Genomic DNA, 20,177 nt, shown 5'->3' with positions numbered 1-20,177 from the left:
GAACTGCATTCTAGAACGCAGTTCGCAATTCAAAATTTTAAAATATCTGTGTGGTCTGAAATTTTGATGATGGGGTAATAGGGGTCAGATACTACGTCTATGAAAAACTGGTGATGGTACATGTACCATCTCATGTTTCCGAGATATGGCTCTCCTATTTTTAGCCCTACTATATAATACTTTACGAATAAACATCGGGTTCGGGGACATCGAAGTCCCCTACCCTTGGGTCTGAAATTTTGAGGGTGGGGTACAATGTAGGTAAAAAAGGAAAAAAAGAGAAGAGACATTTATCTGAATCATCAGTTTACTTAGAATTACGTGTGCTAAAAGATAATTGCTTTTTTCCGTGTTGTGATGGACACTGAAAGCCATATCTAACTTAAAACAAGATTTACACACTTTTTAATAAGGATTCATCGGCTGGTCAAACTATTGAAACAAACTTTTATAAGAAGGAGGGGGCACATCTGGACAATCTTCAAAACCACCTTCTGAGAAATTGAAGGATTCAGTTAAATCAGCTGGGACAATATGGCGTTCTTCCTGCTCTCTATTTCTAGGAGATGGAGGAGATTCCGGGGCATCTCTAGTTTCTTCTCTATTGTTAAGGTCGACATTTTCTGTAGGTGACGGGATATTCCTTGGAGGATTTGACGATGTTTGTTTCTTGTAGTGGGTCTCTGTCTGTCTAGGTACATGTACATGATATCCTAAAAATATATGGAAAAGCGTAAAAAAATATACTAATTTTCTCTGATTTTTAATGATGTTTGTTATTTCTTTTAAAGAAATATAAGTTTTTGATCAATACATTCAGTTGGAGGCATACCATCTAACATTAGCGGTGACATACGGACATTTGACTGGCTACAAGATGCTTGATTCACTGAAAGTATATTATTTAGAAATATTGTATCCTATAAAGTTCTTTCATATTGCTCTTTCAAAATTTCTTTCTCATGTTAAAAAAGCTTGTAAATAACATACAATGTAAGGTAACATCTGGTATTGTTGACAAATTTATTCTGTTAGAGTTGGGTGTTCTGGCTCTTTGACCATCTAAAACATGTAAGCGTAATTGTTTAATGACATTAATAAAATAACAAACCTGTCTTCCAGAAAAATTAAATGTGAAGAGAATAAATATTAATCATGCTCAAGGTCAACTGGAGCAAGACATATTTTACAGGTACATGATATTGAATACTGTTTTCTCCATATCCTTAATTGTTACAGAAAAACATCGATATATAAAACATTTCAAGTGGGATATAATAAGGTTATTGAATACAAAACCCCAAAAATACATAGTAATAATAATTAAAAAAAAAATAATAAATAAACGAAATAGAAAAGAATAATCATAAAGTTGTTTTCAAGAGAGAAATGATTGAGGAAAACCATTTATGTATAAAAAAAATGCTGTGAAAAATTATTTCTTGATGTTTCTGTCAGTGTGATGTTATCGTATAAGGTATTTAAATACCTGACAATATACTATTCCTTGTCTGTGTTCTTCCGTGGCTACAACAAACTAGGAAGGCGATTAGAAGCAGAATTCCATGCACCAAAACAGCAATCACGATTATTAAAGCTGTTGGATCCCTAGAAAATACATTTCTTGTTAGAATGTTTAATGTATTAATGATAGATAATTTATTTCCTTATATTATACTTTCATGTAAATAAGTAGAATCTGATGGGTCGAGAAACATTTGTTCAAAAACACTATTACCCTAAGAATAATGAAGGCATTCACTCAAGCGAAGTAGCAGTCATCAGTGCTTGACGACGGGTGATATTCCAAAAAATAGCGACAGAGTAGAATTTATGCGCGCACGGTTCACTGTTATATGTATTTGTTTTCAAAAAATCAGCATGATATAATAAATATTACATGTAGTTGAGTGTAACATTAAACATTTTCACCCCTAAAAACCATTGTCAACCTCGGCTGCGCCTTGGTTGACAATGATTTTCTTTGAGTGAAAAATGTCAATGTTACACTCAACTACATGCATTATTTATATAATATTCCTTGTCGTTTTATTTCTTTAAAAGATATATTTTGTGCAGACCTGTTTTTCTCGAGAGAGAGAGAGAGAGAGAGAGAGAGAGAGAGAGAGAGAGAGAGAGAGAGAGAGATTTACCACATTGTCATTTACAGTTGTCCTTGCAGGTTTCACAAAATCGTAGTATTTATTGAAGTTCGTGATAAATATTTCAAAGAATATTATCTACAATAGAAGGAAAATGGGTAACGTTATATTTCAAGTACATGTAGGACAAAACCTAGCATGCTAGTTCTGGAAATATATATCCCTGAAACAAAGAAGAATCTGAAACACCTAGGAAAATAGATAGATCACGTTCGTTCATTATGTGAACTGAAATAATTTGGGCTCTTTTCATTTATAGAGATTCCTCATAGTACGAGGGGTTATCAAAAAGTTCGTGGACTGAGGCTTTAAAATTGATACTATGTAGTCTGTACTTTCAAAATTTATAAGGAACATAAAACAACAAAAAATTAAGAAATGTTGAAAAATTTAGCTTGATATCTTCATTTGCTGCCAATTATCATTAAATAAAAAGTAAATTATATGATCACCTAGCGCCGTCACCGTTTAGATTCGTGACATCTGACAACGCCATTGTTTTTCAATGTCGGCTTCTTCTACTCCATACACTTATTTTCATGAGATTCCCTAGGCCTGGAGCTAAATAAGGACTTAAATCCGTCTTATTTATATGATTTCACAATGTCATGAACAGCGGCTTTCAATGCATGTTATATTGCAAATGCATTAATACATTTGGAGGGATCCTTGCTTGATTGTGCAAACATAATTTGCTTTTTGGGGTTTAATTTCTGCAACACATAATCGAAGTCTTTTTTTTTTTTGACGTGATTGATGTTTCACACCTTGATTACAGATCGATATTACTTGTGCACCCTTTCCTCTCTGACCCTCTTTTGCCTTTAAAAAACATGTACTCTGGATGCATTTAATTTCTCCAGTTAAAATATTTTCTTGCTATGCATAAGTTTTTTTACTAGAAGAACTTTATAGAATGTTGAAAAAGGAAACCCATCCCCCCTTTTAACGTCACATTCAAAGCCTATTTGTTTGGACACTCCACGTAAAATTTACGATAAATTTACGAATAACTATTCATAGAACATCTAGAATGAAGTAAAAGTTACATATCTTGTATCCTAACTCAAACCTGACTTAATAGGATTTTTGGTTGTCAAATGTTCATATCAAAAGAGTTTTTCGCAGTTACACTTAGATCGAAAAAAAAAAAACCGTAGTGTTCGAGGTTGCGCCGCTTGGACATACTGTAGCATTGCTTACAAAAACATTACTAATTTATCACAAAATAAAATTTAAGAGTTGAGGTTTATTCTATAGATAGAAAATACGATGGTTATTGGATATATAACAATTCATTGATGTGCATAAAGCGGTTTTAATTTTATGTGGCTAGTCAACGAACTTTTTGATACCTCTCGTAGGTTTAATTGCATGGGCTTAAAATGAGTTAGGAAGATAGCGAATAGTTTTAATCTCATAAGTCCTATCAAACAAAATATTTGAAGCAGATCAAACACGGACTTCAAAATTAGGAGGTGGGATAAGGTGCCATTAAGCAAAAGAAAGGTCATGTCATTATCTGAATACTAATTTATTGTGATATTTGACTTTACAGTTGGGCTTTAACATTTAAGGGGCTCCATCCGAAAACATTAGAGGATTTTTCGTCAAGTCATATAATGTTAAGATAGAAAAGGGCTATTTGGAAATCATCGAGACTAATAATCTATACTACAGTACATGGATAGAAGTATGCAGATTAGAGAATTCTCTATCAACCTTATCTCGTAATCTTTGTTCTCTAGCAATAGAAAAAACAAACGTTAAGGATAATAAACTGGCCAAAAAATTCTTTCTTGTTGCAGAAAAATGTAACATCCGTGTTATGTATTTTTTTTAATAGCTGCAATGTTATTTACCAAACTAACGCGCATTAAAAAGACATTTGTTTTAATTTGTAAAAGAATAAATTAATGTAGAAATTAGTAGATGACATTATGGCATATTTTGATAAACGTCCTTGTAAGTTTAATTAAGGGAAGAGAATGGAACAGCCACTGCTCCAGAGGTGATATGCTTAGCAGTGTTTAGTGACTGATAAACTGATAAACGACAATGGTTTTCTTATGAAGTAAAGTAGATCAAATTCAGTGGATGTAAATATATTGTAAATGATTGTGTCGTTTTTGCGACTTTTTTATACCAATTGATCACTAATTGCTTAAAACTTATTTGTAAATATTTCAGAAGAGAAAATGAGGAACCCCTACGTGCTAAGAAGTACAAAGATCAAATCTATTCGAACAAATTAAATTGCATAAATTACTCGAAGAAAGAACAATTATAATATACAGCATATTTTTCCCTTTCACCTGTTATAAATTGTTGAAAAATGACTCCGGTCATTATTCTATGGGGATCATATCGATTTATATCGATATATATATTTAAAGTATACAAGCATTAAAAAGAGAGAAAACCTGGCAAATTTTATCAGAAATTGAATCAAGTTTGTACAAAATTAAAAAAAAAACACTCTTCTTGGATTACCTTACAGGAGTGAAGAGTGTACCTATTAGAGTAATTTATTTATTTGTTCGCTTAATTAGTAGTGTAATAGTTTCCAGTACTTACAATCAGCTTGTATTGTTGTAAGGACTTTAGTTTACTGTAAAAACACGGACCCCTTGTTTATGTAAATAGCATTAAAATCATTATCAGGAAATCATAATTAGCAAAACGTAATTGCTTTTAATACTTCACTGTTTGATAATTATTCTGCTTCGTATAAATTATAAGGAGTTATCAGTGTAGATTTTAGTAAGACGATCAATTAATCTGGAACATACTAAAGAATCTTTTAAAAACAATCATTATACTATTCAATATTTTAAAAGATATAATTGCAGTGTATTTACCGAACCTGAGGTTTTATTCCAAAATAATGACATAAACTCTATACTACTTGACAGGAGAGTGAAGATATAAATTATATTGAATAATACAAGATGTATTCATTTTATCAAATATTCCAATATATTCGAATATTCATAAAAAAGGTTTGCTAATACAGATGGCAATTAGAAACCATGGGAATTTCAATAGATTTTTTGGAGGACCTGGTCTTCAAAAACCACATAGATCCTGTCAACTTTAAATACTTGAGTTTGCAATCAGAGTGTGTTTAACAAAATAATTTTGCAAATCACCGATGTAAGAAAGTTTACGAGTTCCATTTTTAATTAAAAAGCAACTGTCAATGATATGAACAAGAGGCCCATGGGCCACATCGCTCACCTGAGCACTGGCCTGGGAAAAAGTAGAAATTGGATTATTATTGAATAGTTTATATCCAAAAGTAGTCCCATGACCAATCATGGCTTTGCTTTTCTTGATAAGATGATTTTTGAAGAATTTTCCTATATATGTCTACGTTAAACTTTGATTGGCCATTGTGGCCCCGCCCTACCCCCGGGTGTCATGATTGGATCTTGAATCTACACTACCGGAGGATGCTTCCATATAAATATGATCAATTATGGCTTTGTTGTTCTTGAGAAGAAGATATTTGAAGAATTTTTCTATTTATTTCTTTGTAAATTTTAAGTCGGCCATTGTGGCCCCGCCCTACCCCCGGGGGTCATTATTTGAACAAACTTGAATCTACACAACCTGAGAATGCTTTCATATAAATATGATCAATTATGGCTTTGTTGTTCTTGAGAAGAAGATTTTGAAAGAATTTTCCTATATATTTCTATGTGAAACTTTGGTCGGTCATTGTGGCCCCGCCATACCCCCGGGGTCTTCATTTAAACAAAATTGAATCTACACTACCTGAGGATGCTTCCATATAATACGATCAATTATGGCTTTGTTATTCATGAAAAAAAAATTAAAGAATTTTCCTTTATATTTCTATGTAAAACTTTTATGGGCCATTGTAACCTTGCCCTACCTCCGGGTGTCATGATTTGAACAAACTTGAATCTACCCTACCTGAGGATGCTTCCATGTAAATATGATCAATTATGGCATTTTTATTCTTGAGAAGAAGATTTTGAAAGAAATTCCTATATATTTCTATGTAAAATTTGGTCGGCCATTGTGGCTCCGCCCCATCCCCGGGGATTATGATTTGAACAAACTTGAATCTACACTACCTGAGGATGCTTCCATATACATCTGATCAATAATGGCTTTGTTATTCTTGAGAAGAAGATATTTGAAAGAATTTCCTATATATTTCTATGTAAAATTTGGTCGGCCATTGTGACCCCGCCCTACCCCCCTGGGGTCATGATTTGAACAAACTTGAATATACAATACCTTAAGATGTTTTCCCATAAGTTTCATCTTTCCTGGCCCAGTGGTTCTTGAGTAGAAGATTTTTAAAAGATACCACCAAATTTTCAAAAATTCCCAATTATCTCCCCTTGAATTAGAGCGTGTCCCTTCATTTGATAAAACTTGAATCCCCTTCACCCAAGGGTATTTTGTCCCAAGTTTGGTTGAAATTGGCCCAGCAGTTCTTGAGAAGAAGTTGAAAATGTAAAAGTTTACAACATCGACAACGACGGCGACAATGACGACAACGAAAACAACGACAGATAACGGACAAGTTGTGATCAGAAAAGCTCACTTGAGCTTTTGGCTCAGGTGAGCTAAAAGCCTGACTTTTAATAATCGTGGAGAATGATTATGTATAAAATTTAAAAGTCCGAAGTTTTTAAGTCGTAAATTGTGGTAAAATCTTGTGATTTCAAATTGTCTAAAAGTTCCTTGGAATATTTTAGTATCCAAATCTGATTCACACATTTTCTTGAATATATTGTTGCAAAGCATATATGCCGGGATATATAAACACCATTTGCAGGTGATAGCGGAAAATAACTACATAAATAAGGAAAGTAGACGAGGGAAAAGCTTACGTCATCTCGATTAAAACACAATTTAGTTGTTTATTAGCCTTCGTCGTATTTAGTCAATAGAGTATCCAAAATGAAGCAGATATGACAGACTCTGTGGTGCCTGTTCTTTATTGGTAACGTAATTACTTTCCCTTAGTTTATATATCAGATACAGCGACGATAGTTAAAAACTATTATTAAAACCAAGTTGAATTAAAAGGTTTTAGGAAAACTATTCCTATTATTTTCCTTAACAAAGAAAATTACTTACATGTACACGTTCCTTTCTGCCCAGCTTGGTTATTGTACAACGTAATACTTTAAATAATATATTTATCATACAAAATAATTTTAAGAATGAAGAAAGAAGTGTTCAGTTAAAAAAATAGGGGGTAATATTACTTTTCGTCAGTCTTATTTAAGATATAATACTACTTACACTTTAATAACAATACATTTATGGCAAAGGAAGCTTCCTGATATCAGATGTCAAATACGCAGTACAGTTAAAATGCGCAATGGAAATATCGACTAAATTTTGTATATAAAAATGTATTCGTAATCGGGATGGCGATTATTTTTAGTACATTTTTTATATCGAATAATTGTTATTACGATTAATAACTACATAACGAAGACGAATATATTATATATTTAGACTAGTCACGTGATGCGGCAGTCACGCGATTTTAGCACATTGACTTGAAGTATTGATGTTACATATAAATTTCACTAGTGCAATGGCATAACCAAGTTAAATTTCCAAGTTTAGTGTATAAATATTTTCAACACGCATTGTAGTTTCTAAAAAGTGCTGCGATCATGTCTAAATTTTGCAATTTCATTGCTAAAATTATACTTGTATGACCGAATGCTATATTTTTTGCTGGTCATATATTAATATATGAAATATTGATATAATTAAATTGTTTTAAGATTTCATCAGGATTGCAGCACTTTTCAGATACCTTAATAGTTCTATAGTTGAAATTTAAAAGCTATCTTTGATCCATAGAGTGTATGCCCTTGCACTAGATCGATTTATTAAGACCCCCAACATTACCCTCCGATGTACTTGCATACAAATATACAGCAGTGTCAATTAAATACGTAATGTACAGAAAATATTTTAACAAAATAGTGAAGAAGACATTAAGAGTCATTCTCTGTAAGGACCACGGATGCCCTTCAAACGAATATCACAGATTTTAATAAAATATATATGAAAAAATTATGAATGTGTATGAGATTTATTAGGTATATTTAAAATTTTGGGATGTGACCTATCCTCCAGGTTATGGCCCCCTAACACATTTTGTGGCTACCGCCATGTTTGAAAATGTCAGTTTTCTCCTAATTTGACAAAAAAAAATCAAAATAAATAATGCACTATGGTTGGATTAAGTGCATTAAATTGTGAAAACAAGGTGTGAAGTAAGGTTAAAAAATTATTTTGCTTTATCATTAACACCCCTTTTTATTTTGAAGAAATTTAATTTCCTCCCATTTTTAACCCTTAACCAATATGATAAATAACCATAATTTCAGTGCCATTTTATGAAAAATTCCAAGATAGGATTATAAAATATTAACAATATTTTGAAAGCAAACATACTTAATTATTTATTTATAATTATTCTGGGTGTGTGTTTTTTGATTTAAAAAAAATAAAACGTAATTGAAAATTGAAAAAAACTAGCATTTCACAAAAATATTATCTCCCTTTGTAGAACTCTCTAGTTCCGACAGTGAGAGGAGGTAAAAACAAAAGTATTTGTAAGCATGAAGTTTTGCTGGTTTGGAGTTCCTTTTCACAAGCCATGTGTTTTAATGATTTTTTTTATAAAAAAAATGCTTAGATTATACAGTATAGCTTCCTTGGCAGATGTGATATTGTTTGTTCTGAAGACATTCAACAACTCACGAGTTTCAGCAATGGCCATATTGTCTAAAGTAGGTCGTATGCCATGTGTTACACTGGCTAAATTATTTAGTAAATACAGTGAATGACTATCGAGTGTGGACGTTATTTTAACTTTTCTTCAAAATAAAATACAAAGAGGTGAAGAAGGAAGTTTTGTCAAATGCCAAATCTTCTAAGTTCACACCTGCATATTGAAAACACCAGAGGAGATGGACCAAGAAGTCCCCTCCAAACAGAACATGTGAAAATTTGAAAGCAGGTCATTTGATTGGTAAAGCTGGTGCAACGCTACCAGTGTGATAGGCCTACACCATACATGTACACGTACAATGTAAGTATCTACAATTTCTGATACACAATATAATATTTGTTCTTAGAGTTATGAGTAGATGAAATTATTAAAAAAGAATTTAATCGAAATGAATGTAAAAAGGTACAGTCCAAAGACTATACTAAAGCATTTCTATCTACATATGTAGGTCTTAATAGCTATGTGGGTAGAATAAGAAATAATCTTTGGACTTGACCTTGTAGATTTCATTTTCCTTGTTCATCTTGAACACTCTATAATGATGTATGCATTTAAAGTTTAACAAGATATTAATTAAAAAGTTTGTCCAATTTGAATTATTGTAAACAGTTATTTATTTTAGACCTGTCAACATACAAAACTAAATAAAAAGTACCGTTAAATATGTGGTGAATGGCAAAAAAAATTAACAACTCATTCTTATATAATTGTGCTTTAATTAGTACCTGTAAGGAATTGAACTATTTTTATGAAAAATATACAATTTATTGTAGCATGCTGCTGTGTGACCAAGTGAGGGGCATCACAATGAAGGGGAGGATATTTAGATCATTCATGGAGCCTTCAACATTGTATTAAAACCAAATTATAAAGAGGTATAGTGTCCATGTACTATAATTTTGACCCAATGGCCTTGACTTCTACATCTTTCAAGAAATTAGACATTGGTAATAAATTTTGAAGGATAGAGGATACACCTTTCATGTTCCATATATACAGTAACTACTATTATTGACCCACTTTTCAAGGCATGTAACGTTCTGTGATGTTCCAATTTCTACCCATCTGAAATCATCCTAATTATTCTATACAAATATTTTTCACTTCAGATTCCATTTTTGTGCAACTTTGAATAAGAAATTAAAAAAAAACTACACTGTAAAACTTATTCATTTTATTCATTAAAACACGACCCAAGTTGTTATTTTCAAAAATTTTGACAAGAGTTTGTACCACTTTCCTAAAGAAACCTCTCTACACTTAAAAGGGCAAGATAGTTTAAATTCCAAATTATAAACATGTTGTTTACATGTATCTTTTCCATAGAAGTAAATAGCAATTATTTCTACTGATACTGTGTTGTTTTGAACATTTTTTCCTGGGGTTAAATGCCATGTATCATGTATTGAAAATGAAATTATTTACATCTTTATTCAATATAATTTTCGCAAAGTCCAAAAATCATTTTACACTGGTGTAGAGAGGATGTATGACCTGTTACATGTACAAGTGTAACTGTTTTCATGATCCAATTGGTTCCTTTAATCATTTTTTGCTCTACTGGTCAAAGACCAGAGGAGCTTATATTCATATGTGATAGTAATGTGTCCGTCGTCTGTTTGTCTGTCTGTATGTTTGTCCATCTGTAAATAGTTTTTCAAAATGCTACTCCTCCTACAGTTTTGGTCTGATTTCAATATGACTTGGCACACAAGTAAACTACACTAAGATAAATAATTCTGTGTATCGGTTTTTGTCATTATTCTATTGATTGCTTTTGTGAATGTCCCAACCGCTAGTTTTCTCTTTTCTTTATTATAAGTACAAACCAGTAGAGCTACAGTCTTGACAGAGATTTCTGGTTAACTTAAGTCTTGTATTATCTACCCGGTAATCTAAATACTTGTATTGTCTATTACAGAACTCAAGAAGCCAGAGTTTTACATTTAGTCATGACCAGTCATAACATTCAGCAAATGAATGAGTATCTGATGAAAATTAGTGAGAGTTTTCAGAGAATGGGACATACCGTCTGGACACCTTCACTAAGCCTGCTAAATTATACTACAACAATATAATGACAAACATTGCTGTTATTCTCCCAAAGAACATCAAAGAAATAGTGAAGTCTTACAGTATCTGAAGAAAATCCTAGTCTTGCCTAGTATTATACCTGAGGGAAGTTTTGACCACTTATCCTGAAGTTATTCATGCATAATAACATGGGTCCACTATGCACTACTATGAATATGCTTCAAATAATTAAAAAAAAGATTTTAATAATGTACATTCTTAAATAAAAGGTAAAAAGTGTATAAATAGTAGTCTCATTGCATGTAAAATGATAATTCCATCCTTTGTTACAATTATTGAATTTTTATAAAATTGACAAAAAAATTAAAGAAATCTATGTCAAAAGTGTCTATTATTATTATTTTCAAGGCTTAAGGATAACGTTTACTTGGATGACAAAAATATTGACTGATATAAAAGTGAAAAACCACCTATTGTACATCTATGTAATTATTCACTTAAGTATGTCATTGCCCTACTATTCCTGCTAATGGCTCTTGAGTATTTCATAGAAAATATAGAAATTATTTTTCACAATATGACCAACATTTGCCCCCCCCCCCCCCCCCAATATTTTGCCAATATATAGAATTCTATAAAAACATAGCTACTATATGCTTGTGCCCCCTCAGAAAATATGTCTAATGACCCTTTGTCCTTATTTTGCTTTCTAGAAATTTTTGGTAGTTTTCACTGAGAATGTATGGTTGTGCCCCCTCCCCCCCCCCCCTCTCTCTCTCAACCCCCTTCTTCCGACTGAAATTGCCTCTTACGGGCCTGCAATCAAGTTGAAAATCTGAATGACAGGAACTCTTATTACTTACATGTATGGCCTCATTTTACTTTTGTTGTCATTATTCTGCTGGTATTGTAATTTTATGAGCTCAATAATCAAATTATTTAGATATGTTGCTGTGAATGGTTTGTGTTCATGTATACATACATATTTTTGAAATTCTTCATTGTGTATCAATCAATTACAAGTATATGAAATAATGTTTGAGCTTTAATATAAATTGATAATTGAAAAAGTTATTTAAAAAAAAAATAATTAGCCCGCACTTTCTCTGCACACCATAATCTTTTATATTTTCTTTAAAAGAATAATTATAAATAATAATCTTTTAATTTTCAGATTTATTTTCAGTAATCAATTGTTTATTTAGTCCATTTAAACCATTTTGGATTAAACATGTTGCACTTTATAGCATTCTGTTTCTGTAATCCGAAATCCTGACTTAAGGTCATCCAGTCAATTCCTGAAAATGTGGAGAAGCAATTATACTACATGTATATATTCTTCAGTTAACTTTGAACTCTTGACCTTAGCCTTACGTTGTGATAGAGTTAATAAATTAACTTTTCATCGACTCTTTTTTTCAGCTAAATTTGTAACAAATACGTTTAATAGCTGAAGAAGATAAAATTTGAGTCATAGAACAGGTGTCATTAATCCCCAGCCTTTTCCTCATTAAAAAAAGGGGGGGGGGTTAAAATGAAATAACTGTGTATTACTTTTATATCTTCACTATACCTATATTTCATTTAAGGAATTGATTAGTAGCATGATTAACATACACTTCAGTATTGTTAAAATTTAGCCACAGACGTGATTTTGAACCGATAAAAACATGAAATGAAAAAAAAATCCCATGAGCCCTGTTAACCACTGCTATGTTGCTATCCGCCCCTAAAATGATACATTTTCATTCATTTTTATCATTTAATACTCTGTTAAGGTTGTTTTACATAAACAATGTCCTCAAAAGAGAAAAACAAACTCTACAAAATATACCATATACAATGTATAACGCAGTTTTCCAATCCATATCTGAGGAAATTCGGGATTATGGGTTATTTTCATTTTGATATTTCCCGAGTTATCTGAAAAACACATGTTGGGAATCTATATGAAATTAAAGACTATAGTATAGATATTTGGAATAAACAAGAAGTTTAAAAAACCTATCTTGGAATTTAAAGATAAATGTAATTGAAATAGAGGGTAAAATGGGTTTTTCTGCATTTTGAAAAAATCATGAAATTTGGTATTTTTAGCCTTCTATCAGCTTGAAACGCCTCAGGCAAAAGAATTTATTTTTAATTATTTTAATTATATAAGAATGCATAAAATAAATTATATAATTGAAAGTGGTAATATTTTTCGTGTTTAAAGGAAATATGGGGGTTAAAAATGCTATATTTCATGAAATAGAACCTGTCAAAATGGCCATATTTGTGTTAGTTACGGTTGCCATGGCAACGGACACCCCGAAACATGAACTAAGGTGGTTTTCTCAGTTAGACACCTGAGTAAACTCTAAATACAAAAAATTACGTATTTCGGAGACATTCGTTTTTACGACCCCCTTGGATTCTTTGGTTTTTACAGAGAATGACTCTTAAATTCAAGTTATTGGCCAATAGAATATCTGTAAATAATATTTTATTTAATTAGAGAATACAGATTTTCTTGAGAAAATATTACTTCGCAGGGGGGATAAGGAAGCATACAAAATATTTTACCTTGACTAAATCAGAGCTACATCATAACGTCATAGTAGGTGAGATGACGTCAATTTTAGAACGCAAGTTTTCGTAATATTGGTATTAAGAAATGTAATTTAACTCCAGAAAATAAATAGAAACGGGTAAACATTAACAAGAATAAAATGTTCGTATTTTGTTTTGCTGTATTCTGTCATTTTAAATGAAATCTACCACCGATGACGTCATATGTGTACATCAAGAAGCTTGGAAATTGATCATGTCGTGTAAAGAGAATTTGGCGAAGACGGCATGTACAAAAATACGAAAAATGGAGTTTAAAAGCAACTATAGTGAATATTTTGAGAAATTCATGTGGAATTCAGTTAATGAAACAGGTATGCTAATTTATTTTCATCTATTATATTCTCTTTGGAAGACAGTAGCTCTACACGTATCCCGGTCGGCCTTTCCTCTGTCATTCGTGACAAAAATAATGCAACAGAACAACAATAAGCTGTATATTTCAAAAAATAAGATTTGTATAGATAGAAAGTTTGCCTCCTATAATACTTGGAAAGTGCTGCTAGAATCGCGAATAAAGCATGGCTATACGAAAAATGTCGTTTCATATATATAAAATTCAAAACATGGGGTAAGGTTTTGTGCGAATGTTCGGAATAATTATTTTACTGACGGGACAGTAGGATTCTAGCAGCACTTTTTAGGCAAAATAGATGTTTTTCAACTAAATTATTTACTCAAAGAATTTCTTAACGCCGGGGTATTGTTGTTCTGTTAACTTATTTATTAAGGAAAATTTCGCTATTAATAGAAGTCACGTGATGCCATGGTGGTGGTGCACGTTGTTGTGTTAGACACACTTTTATCTTTATGCAATATAGATAATAATAGTTTACATTTATCAGCGGTATTGGTAAATCATCAATCTTAATTTTCTTTAAAAAGTCTAAATTTCCCAAAAAATGACTTATATGCTTCCTTAACATATCCACGTTGATCTGTCTCTCACTGCGTACAAACTACGTCACGTTGTAAGAAATGACGTCATATTATCAATTGTATTGCGATCAGTGACTTGTTTATAACTTGTTATGTAGGATTTAACTAACGACAAAACAACACGCTGTTGTAAGTTTTTTTATGTAGTTTGATGATTTTTTACAGCTTAAATTAGCAGATAAACTCATTTTGAGGTATTTTAAAGAAATGCTGTATGACGTATATTGTGTATGATGTCATAGTCAAGTTTTCCCGTACAATTTACGCTCCGCCTCCTTATTTTTACCTTAACTGTGCTGCATAAAAAAAAGGATCCTTTGAAAAAAGGAAAAATATAAAACTTACAATCAATTCTTAATCAAGTTAAACTGCGAATAACCTTTTTTTTATTTGCAAAATATTCTTACATCTTATAGCTCATACAAAAGAAATTGAAAGAATGTAGGGTTTCTTTTACAGATACATTTGAAGGTTCCTTTTCCGATCCCATGTCTTCTGTTTCAAAATATTCTGTAAAAACTGAAACCTGTGACATTTTGATAACAATATTTTTTTTTTCACTGGTAATCTTACTGGACATAACATTTATACCAAACCTTCGGGAAATCTGAACTGCAAATATTCTAATTTTTTCTACGGAATAGAATCTAATCTGTGTGGATTTGTTTATAATGGTGAAACCAAAGGATTACTTAATAAAAGAGTATCAGGTTATGGATTTCAAATAAATCAAGGGGGTCAGCAGTTTTTATACAAACATCTAATTTACCCGATCATTCTATTTTATCAATGTAAGTTAGAATTCTCGAAAGATTTATCACCACACAAACAGTCCATCACTTAGTACACCTTTCCATAGACAACGAGAAGAATTTTGGATTAAAAAACTAGTGATAGAATTTTGTTATGGATGCAATGACAATGTCGATATAGCGTTTGAAATCTTTCCAGTTTACTGTTTACAGATATATGTAAATGAGATGGGATTTTTAAGCATACACAGAGACGTAAGCATAGTCATAGGCATCAGTCGTACAATAAACCTTTACTACACGAATTCTCTTTTCATTCATTACTGCCTTCTGTAAACCAATAGTTAGGTCTACATCATATTCGCACCAAACTTGAATCTGTTCCTTTGAAACTTTTAAATAATCTTCTTAAAAAGATCAAGGAAACAACTTCTTGATTCCTCGACACTAGAATTTAGGATCGGATCTGTGATAATGAATATTGCATAGCATGGGTTTTTTAAAACCCCACGTTTAACTGAAGAAAATGCAGCTAATACGATCCGTCTTTTTAGGTCACCTGAGTGACTCAGGTGACCTATAAAAAAATAATTGCTATCCGTTCTCGTCCGCCGTCGTGCGTCGTGCGACGTCCGTCGTCCGTCGTGTGTTAACATTTGCACGTTTTCAGTTTCTTCTCTAAAACCACTGAACGTATTTCAACCAAATCTGGTTTACAACATCTATGGGTAAAGGTAAACAACAATTGTGATTTTGATGGTCCCCGCCCCCCTGGGGCCTGAGGGGTGGGTCCAAAAGCACTAAAATTAATGAAATGTTTAAAAATCTTCTTCTTTACTCCTGGACATCAAGCAGGCAAACTGTTGGATTGAATGTAATAAGCATTGAGTCCTCTATTAAAATTGTGAAATTCATGACCCCAGGATCAGGGGTTCAAGTGCTAGGGTGGGGCTCTATTGATTGTACAGTGAAAATGGATTTAATCTTTGAAAAACTTCTTCTCTGCTCCTGGGTATTAAATAACTAACTTAAATCATATTTATGATGAGCAGCCTCTTCCAAAATTGTGAATTTTATGACCCCAGGGTCAGGGGCTCTGGTGCTAGGGCGGGGCTCTACTAATTACATAATGAAAATGCATTAAATCTTTGAATATCTTCTTCTCTGTTCCAGGATATACTAACTAACTAAGTTAATATACTAACTAAGTGCATAGTAACGATGAGCAGGAGTGCCTCTTCCAAAATTATGAATTTTATGGCCCCAGGGTCAGGGGTTCGAGTGATAGGGCGATTATAAAGTGGAAGTGCATTTTCTCTTTGTTATTCTGGACTACCTCTGGGTATTAAGTAAAAAGAGTAAGCATGCTTAGTTTATAATTATAATAAGCAGTGGTGCCTCTTTCCAGAATTTCATGGCCTCTGGTTTAAAACACAAACCTAATTCAATTGTTGGAAAGTTGTTACATGATACTCAGGTGACTTATAAGGCCCGTGGGCCTCTTGTCTTATGGGGATGAAGTATGTATGGTCACGTGACTCAGTTGATTTACGTCATAATCTCTGATAAAATATGTACAAAACGATATGGAATCCAAAGTACTTGTATATTTTTTTGACTGTTTGTTTGCCTTCACCATCTAGTATAAAAATATCTGAAAACATTCAAAATTATCAAATTACAGAATAGATTAATCCACTCTGCCGTTTCCCTACTCTGCGCGTCCAGTGCGTCATTGACGTCATAGTGGATCACTTAGTTCAGTAAGAACATAGACGGTAAAAACGGGCAGTATAAAATCATAAAAACGGGCCATAATATGTACATGGTAGGGTACTTTGTAAATTTCAGAACGCAAAAAATATTTTTAAATGGTTGTTGACGGAAAAGTTCTGTGGGTTTGTCTTATTTCGCTTATTTCAGGAATGTGTGACGTCATAGTTGGGTTTTCCCGTACTCGAGAAATGTAAATATGACACGTTTTTCTCATGATCATGACTCGTTTAACTTTGCCCCGTGCAATATTGAGCTCAGCTTCACCAATCGATATTTTAACAGTTAATCAATACGATGACGACCTTGAACTTCGACGTAAATTTTCAAATATTGAATGATAGGATTTTTTGCAAATTAATTTTTTTATGGTTTAAGTTGTCCTGAAAAAGTCGTCAATTTCCGTCTCCACATGTGGTGTTAGGAAAGAATCCTGCTTTTTCGGATTTTTAACCATATTCATACTCTAAAATATTTTAAAAGACACATTTCCGCTGGTATATTTTTTATCTATGGTGAAAAATTTCAATTATCGACCTAGTTATGGACCCAGAAACACGGAGATTAAAAACTCCGCTCAGACACTGGGGGGTATGGTATTTGTCACTCAATATCTCAGAAATAAGTCTAGAAATCTATTGATATGTCTGCTTTATAGTCTGTAGGACATACTAAATAAGATATATACAAAATATGAAAAAAATTAAATGACAGGACAGAGGTATTTTTTCAGCTAAAGGTCCTTCATCCCCTTAAACCTCAAAACATGTATGCCAATAAAAGAACTGAAGCGGATAATTAAGTAATATCTAAATATAACGCCTTGTATTTCCTATGCTTCCAAACTTTTCAATTACAGTAAAACTTTACATGGCCTGGGTATTTAGTATCTGAAGCATAATCCTCTATCATGTTCATGTTCAATTCACCCTATAACTATATTCCTGTTGGACACATTAATACAGATGACGTAAATATAGTTAAAATGAGGACCTGATATCACTTATTATAAAAGATCCTAGATATAGGGAACGTAGATCCTTTAATTGGCGTCAGAATTTCATAAATATTATGGATTCTGTTGATTTTCGCCAGGATATGAGCTAGGTATAAAAAAGACGTTGACACTTTGTCAGAATGGGATCCATGATAAAACCACGTATAAAAAGATTGGGGTGCAATACTGATAAGCAATACTGATAGTTCCCTTTCTAAGGAAGGAATTCTTCAAAATCATATGTCAGTTTTGAATATGTTTAATATCCCAAGGAACCAAACTGAACAAGCTACCATATATATATATATATATATATATATATATATATATATATATATATATATATATATATATATATATATATATATATATATATATATATATATATATATATGTATATATTGAAACAGAAAAAAATCCACAGTACTCGGTAGTTTACAGGTATATCTTTTTAAAAAAGAAACACGAAAACCTTTAGTTTAGCTTAAGCGCTTTCATTTCAAATCTTCAGAAGCTTTATAATACGTAACATAGCAACATAACGTCATAACGTCATAATAAGCGGAACATTACATACAAACGTCTATTGTGACGTCATAGTCAAACTTTGCGGGAAAACTGTAGAATGAAAATTATAAGTACAATTTTTACAACAATTATGCTCAATTGTTCAGTCTAGGTTTGAACACATGTATAAAATGTTTTTCTTTCTCACGTCTTTGAATATCACTTTCACTTGAAAGTTTGTAAAAAGGAAATATAGTGAATTGTTTATTTCCACAAGTATCCAAATGTTCACTCAGAGGAATTTGCCGATATTCTGGAGAATTAATATGTTGTCGGTGGACACGCACCCGGGCACGCAATTGATTGCTCGTTTCCCCGATATAAATTATTATTATGACGTTATGACGTTATGTTGCTATGTTACGTATTATAAAGCTTCTGAAGATTTGAAATGAAAGCGCTTAAGCTAAACTAAAGGTTTTCGTGTTTCTTTTTTAAAAAGATATACCTATATATGTATATATATATATATATATATATATATATATATATATATATATATATATATATATATATATATATATATATATATATATATATATATATATATATATATATATACGAGGGGTTATCAAAAAGTTCGTGCACCGAGGCTACAAAATAAGTACTTTGTAGTCTAACTTACAATTTTTTAAGGAACATAAAACAACAAAAAATAAAGAAATGGTGAAAATTTTAGCTTGATACGTTCATTATTTTCAAAATTATTATATGAATATTGACTGGGGTTGAGAGCAACATTGATTAGTTAGACCCAGAGGCACGGAATATTGCCCTATTTATCAAGATAACGTAAAATATGAACAAATGTAGATATACCAATCTCATATCAACCCTAAGATCAATTTGGTAAAAGGTTGAATTTATATTGCCTACATTGTAAATGATCTTTAAAAAAAAAAATAAAAATCATACATCATAAATTATAATAAATTCAAAATCATACATCATAAATCACAATTAAAACTATAATTATAATTTTTTTAAGTATAAAATTATTGACAATAAATTAAAACAATTTTCCTGCAAATGACTTTACACTTAAAAACAATCTTGTGTCAGGTTTCAAATAGACCTTGAGATAATTGTCTCTGTTTCATCTTGTTCATTGACTAGTCATGACTAGTTAAGAATTTTATATCTTCAAAGTTCAACATTTTAAAGGAGTAACTATGAATCTGTTTTATTATTTAAATGGCCATGGAAAGTTATGCAGTAATTTTGCCTCTGTTATCAACGATTGTTGGGTATATATTGTTTCTGTACTGACTATGTCCATCTTTCTGTCTATTTAACCTTTGACACATTACTTATGAGTGGGTGGGGCTATGGCTTCCTATTCCACAGCTGTATTTCATGTAACAAGAAATTTTTCGGGTTACTATAAAATATGACCTCTTGATTTTGATATTAGGGTTTGATCCACTTACAAAACAATCCCTAAACTTTAACCTAGGATATAATTTTGAACAGTTAGTGCTATCAATCTGATACTTCTCATTATTTTGTAATCATTGTGACAAGACCCTTCAATG

At 31.8% G+C, this 20,177-nt stretch overlaps 1 protein-coding gene and 1 long non-coding RNA gene across 3 annotated transcripts; one reads left to right on the top strand and one right to left on the bottom strand.

Moving 5' to 3' along the window:
* Positions 1–289: 289 nt before the first annotated feature.
* On the bottom strand, positions 290–7,423 carry LOC134274213 (uncharacterized). 2 transcript variants are annotated; one of them, XM_062756461.1, is made up of 6 exons: positions 7,287–7,423; positions 2,154–2,240; positions 1,490–1,608; positions 991–1,062; positions 833–889; positions 290–713 (listed from the first exon to the last, which is right to left on the bottom strand). In XM_062756461.1, exons 2-6 carry the CDS (start codon positions 2,162–2,164, stop codon positions 433–435), a joined length of 540 nt encoding a protein of 179 aa, XP_062612445.1. In that variant the 5' UTR covers positions 2,165–2,240; positions 7,287–7,423; the 3' UTR covers positions 290–432. The 2 variants fall into 2 exon arrangements, with proteins under 2 accessions (XP_062612445.1, XP_062612446.1); XM_062756462.1 differs by lacking the exon at positions 2,154–2,240 and having other exon boundaries at positions 7,287–7,417.
* Positions 7,424–8,779: 1,356 nt separating this feature from the next.
* LOC134274212 (uncharacterized) lies at positions 8,780–11,757 on the top strand. The gene is made up of 3 exons (XR_009993567.1): positions 8,780–9,263; positions 9,744–9,845; positions 10,892–11,757. It is a non-coding gene; the product is annotated as an uncharacterized LOC134274212 (long non-coding RNA).
* The last annotated feature ends 8,420 nt before the right edge of the window (positions 11,758–20,177 follow it).

Source organism: Saccostrea cucullata, unplaced genomic scaffold (genome assembly GCF_032062105.1).
Source record: "Saccostrea cucullata isolate Sc308-1 unplaced genomic scaffold, CSIRO_AGI_Scuc_v1 ctg7772, whole genome shotgun sequence".
In the NCBI taxonomy this organism is placed as follows: Eukaryota; Metazoa; Mollusca; class Bivalvia; order Ostreida; family Ostreidae; genus Saccostrea; species Saccostrea cuccullata.
Note: the sequence above shows the minus strand (reverse complement) of the source record. Positions and strands in the feature narration are given on the sequence as shown.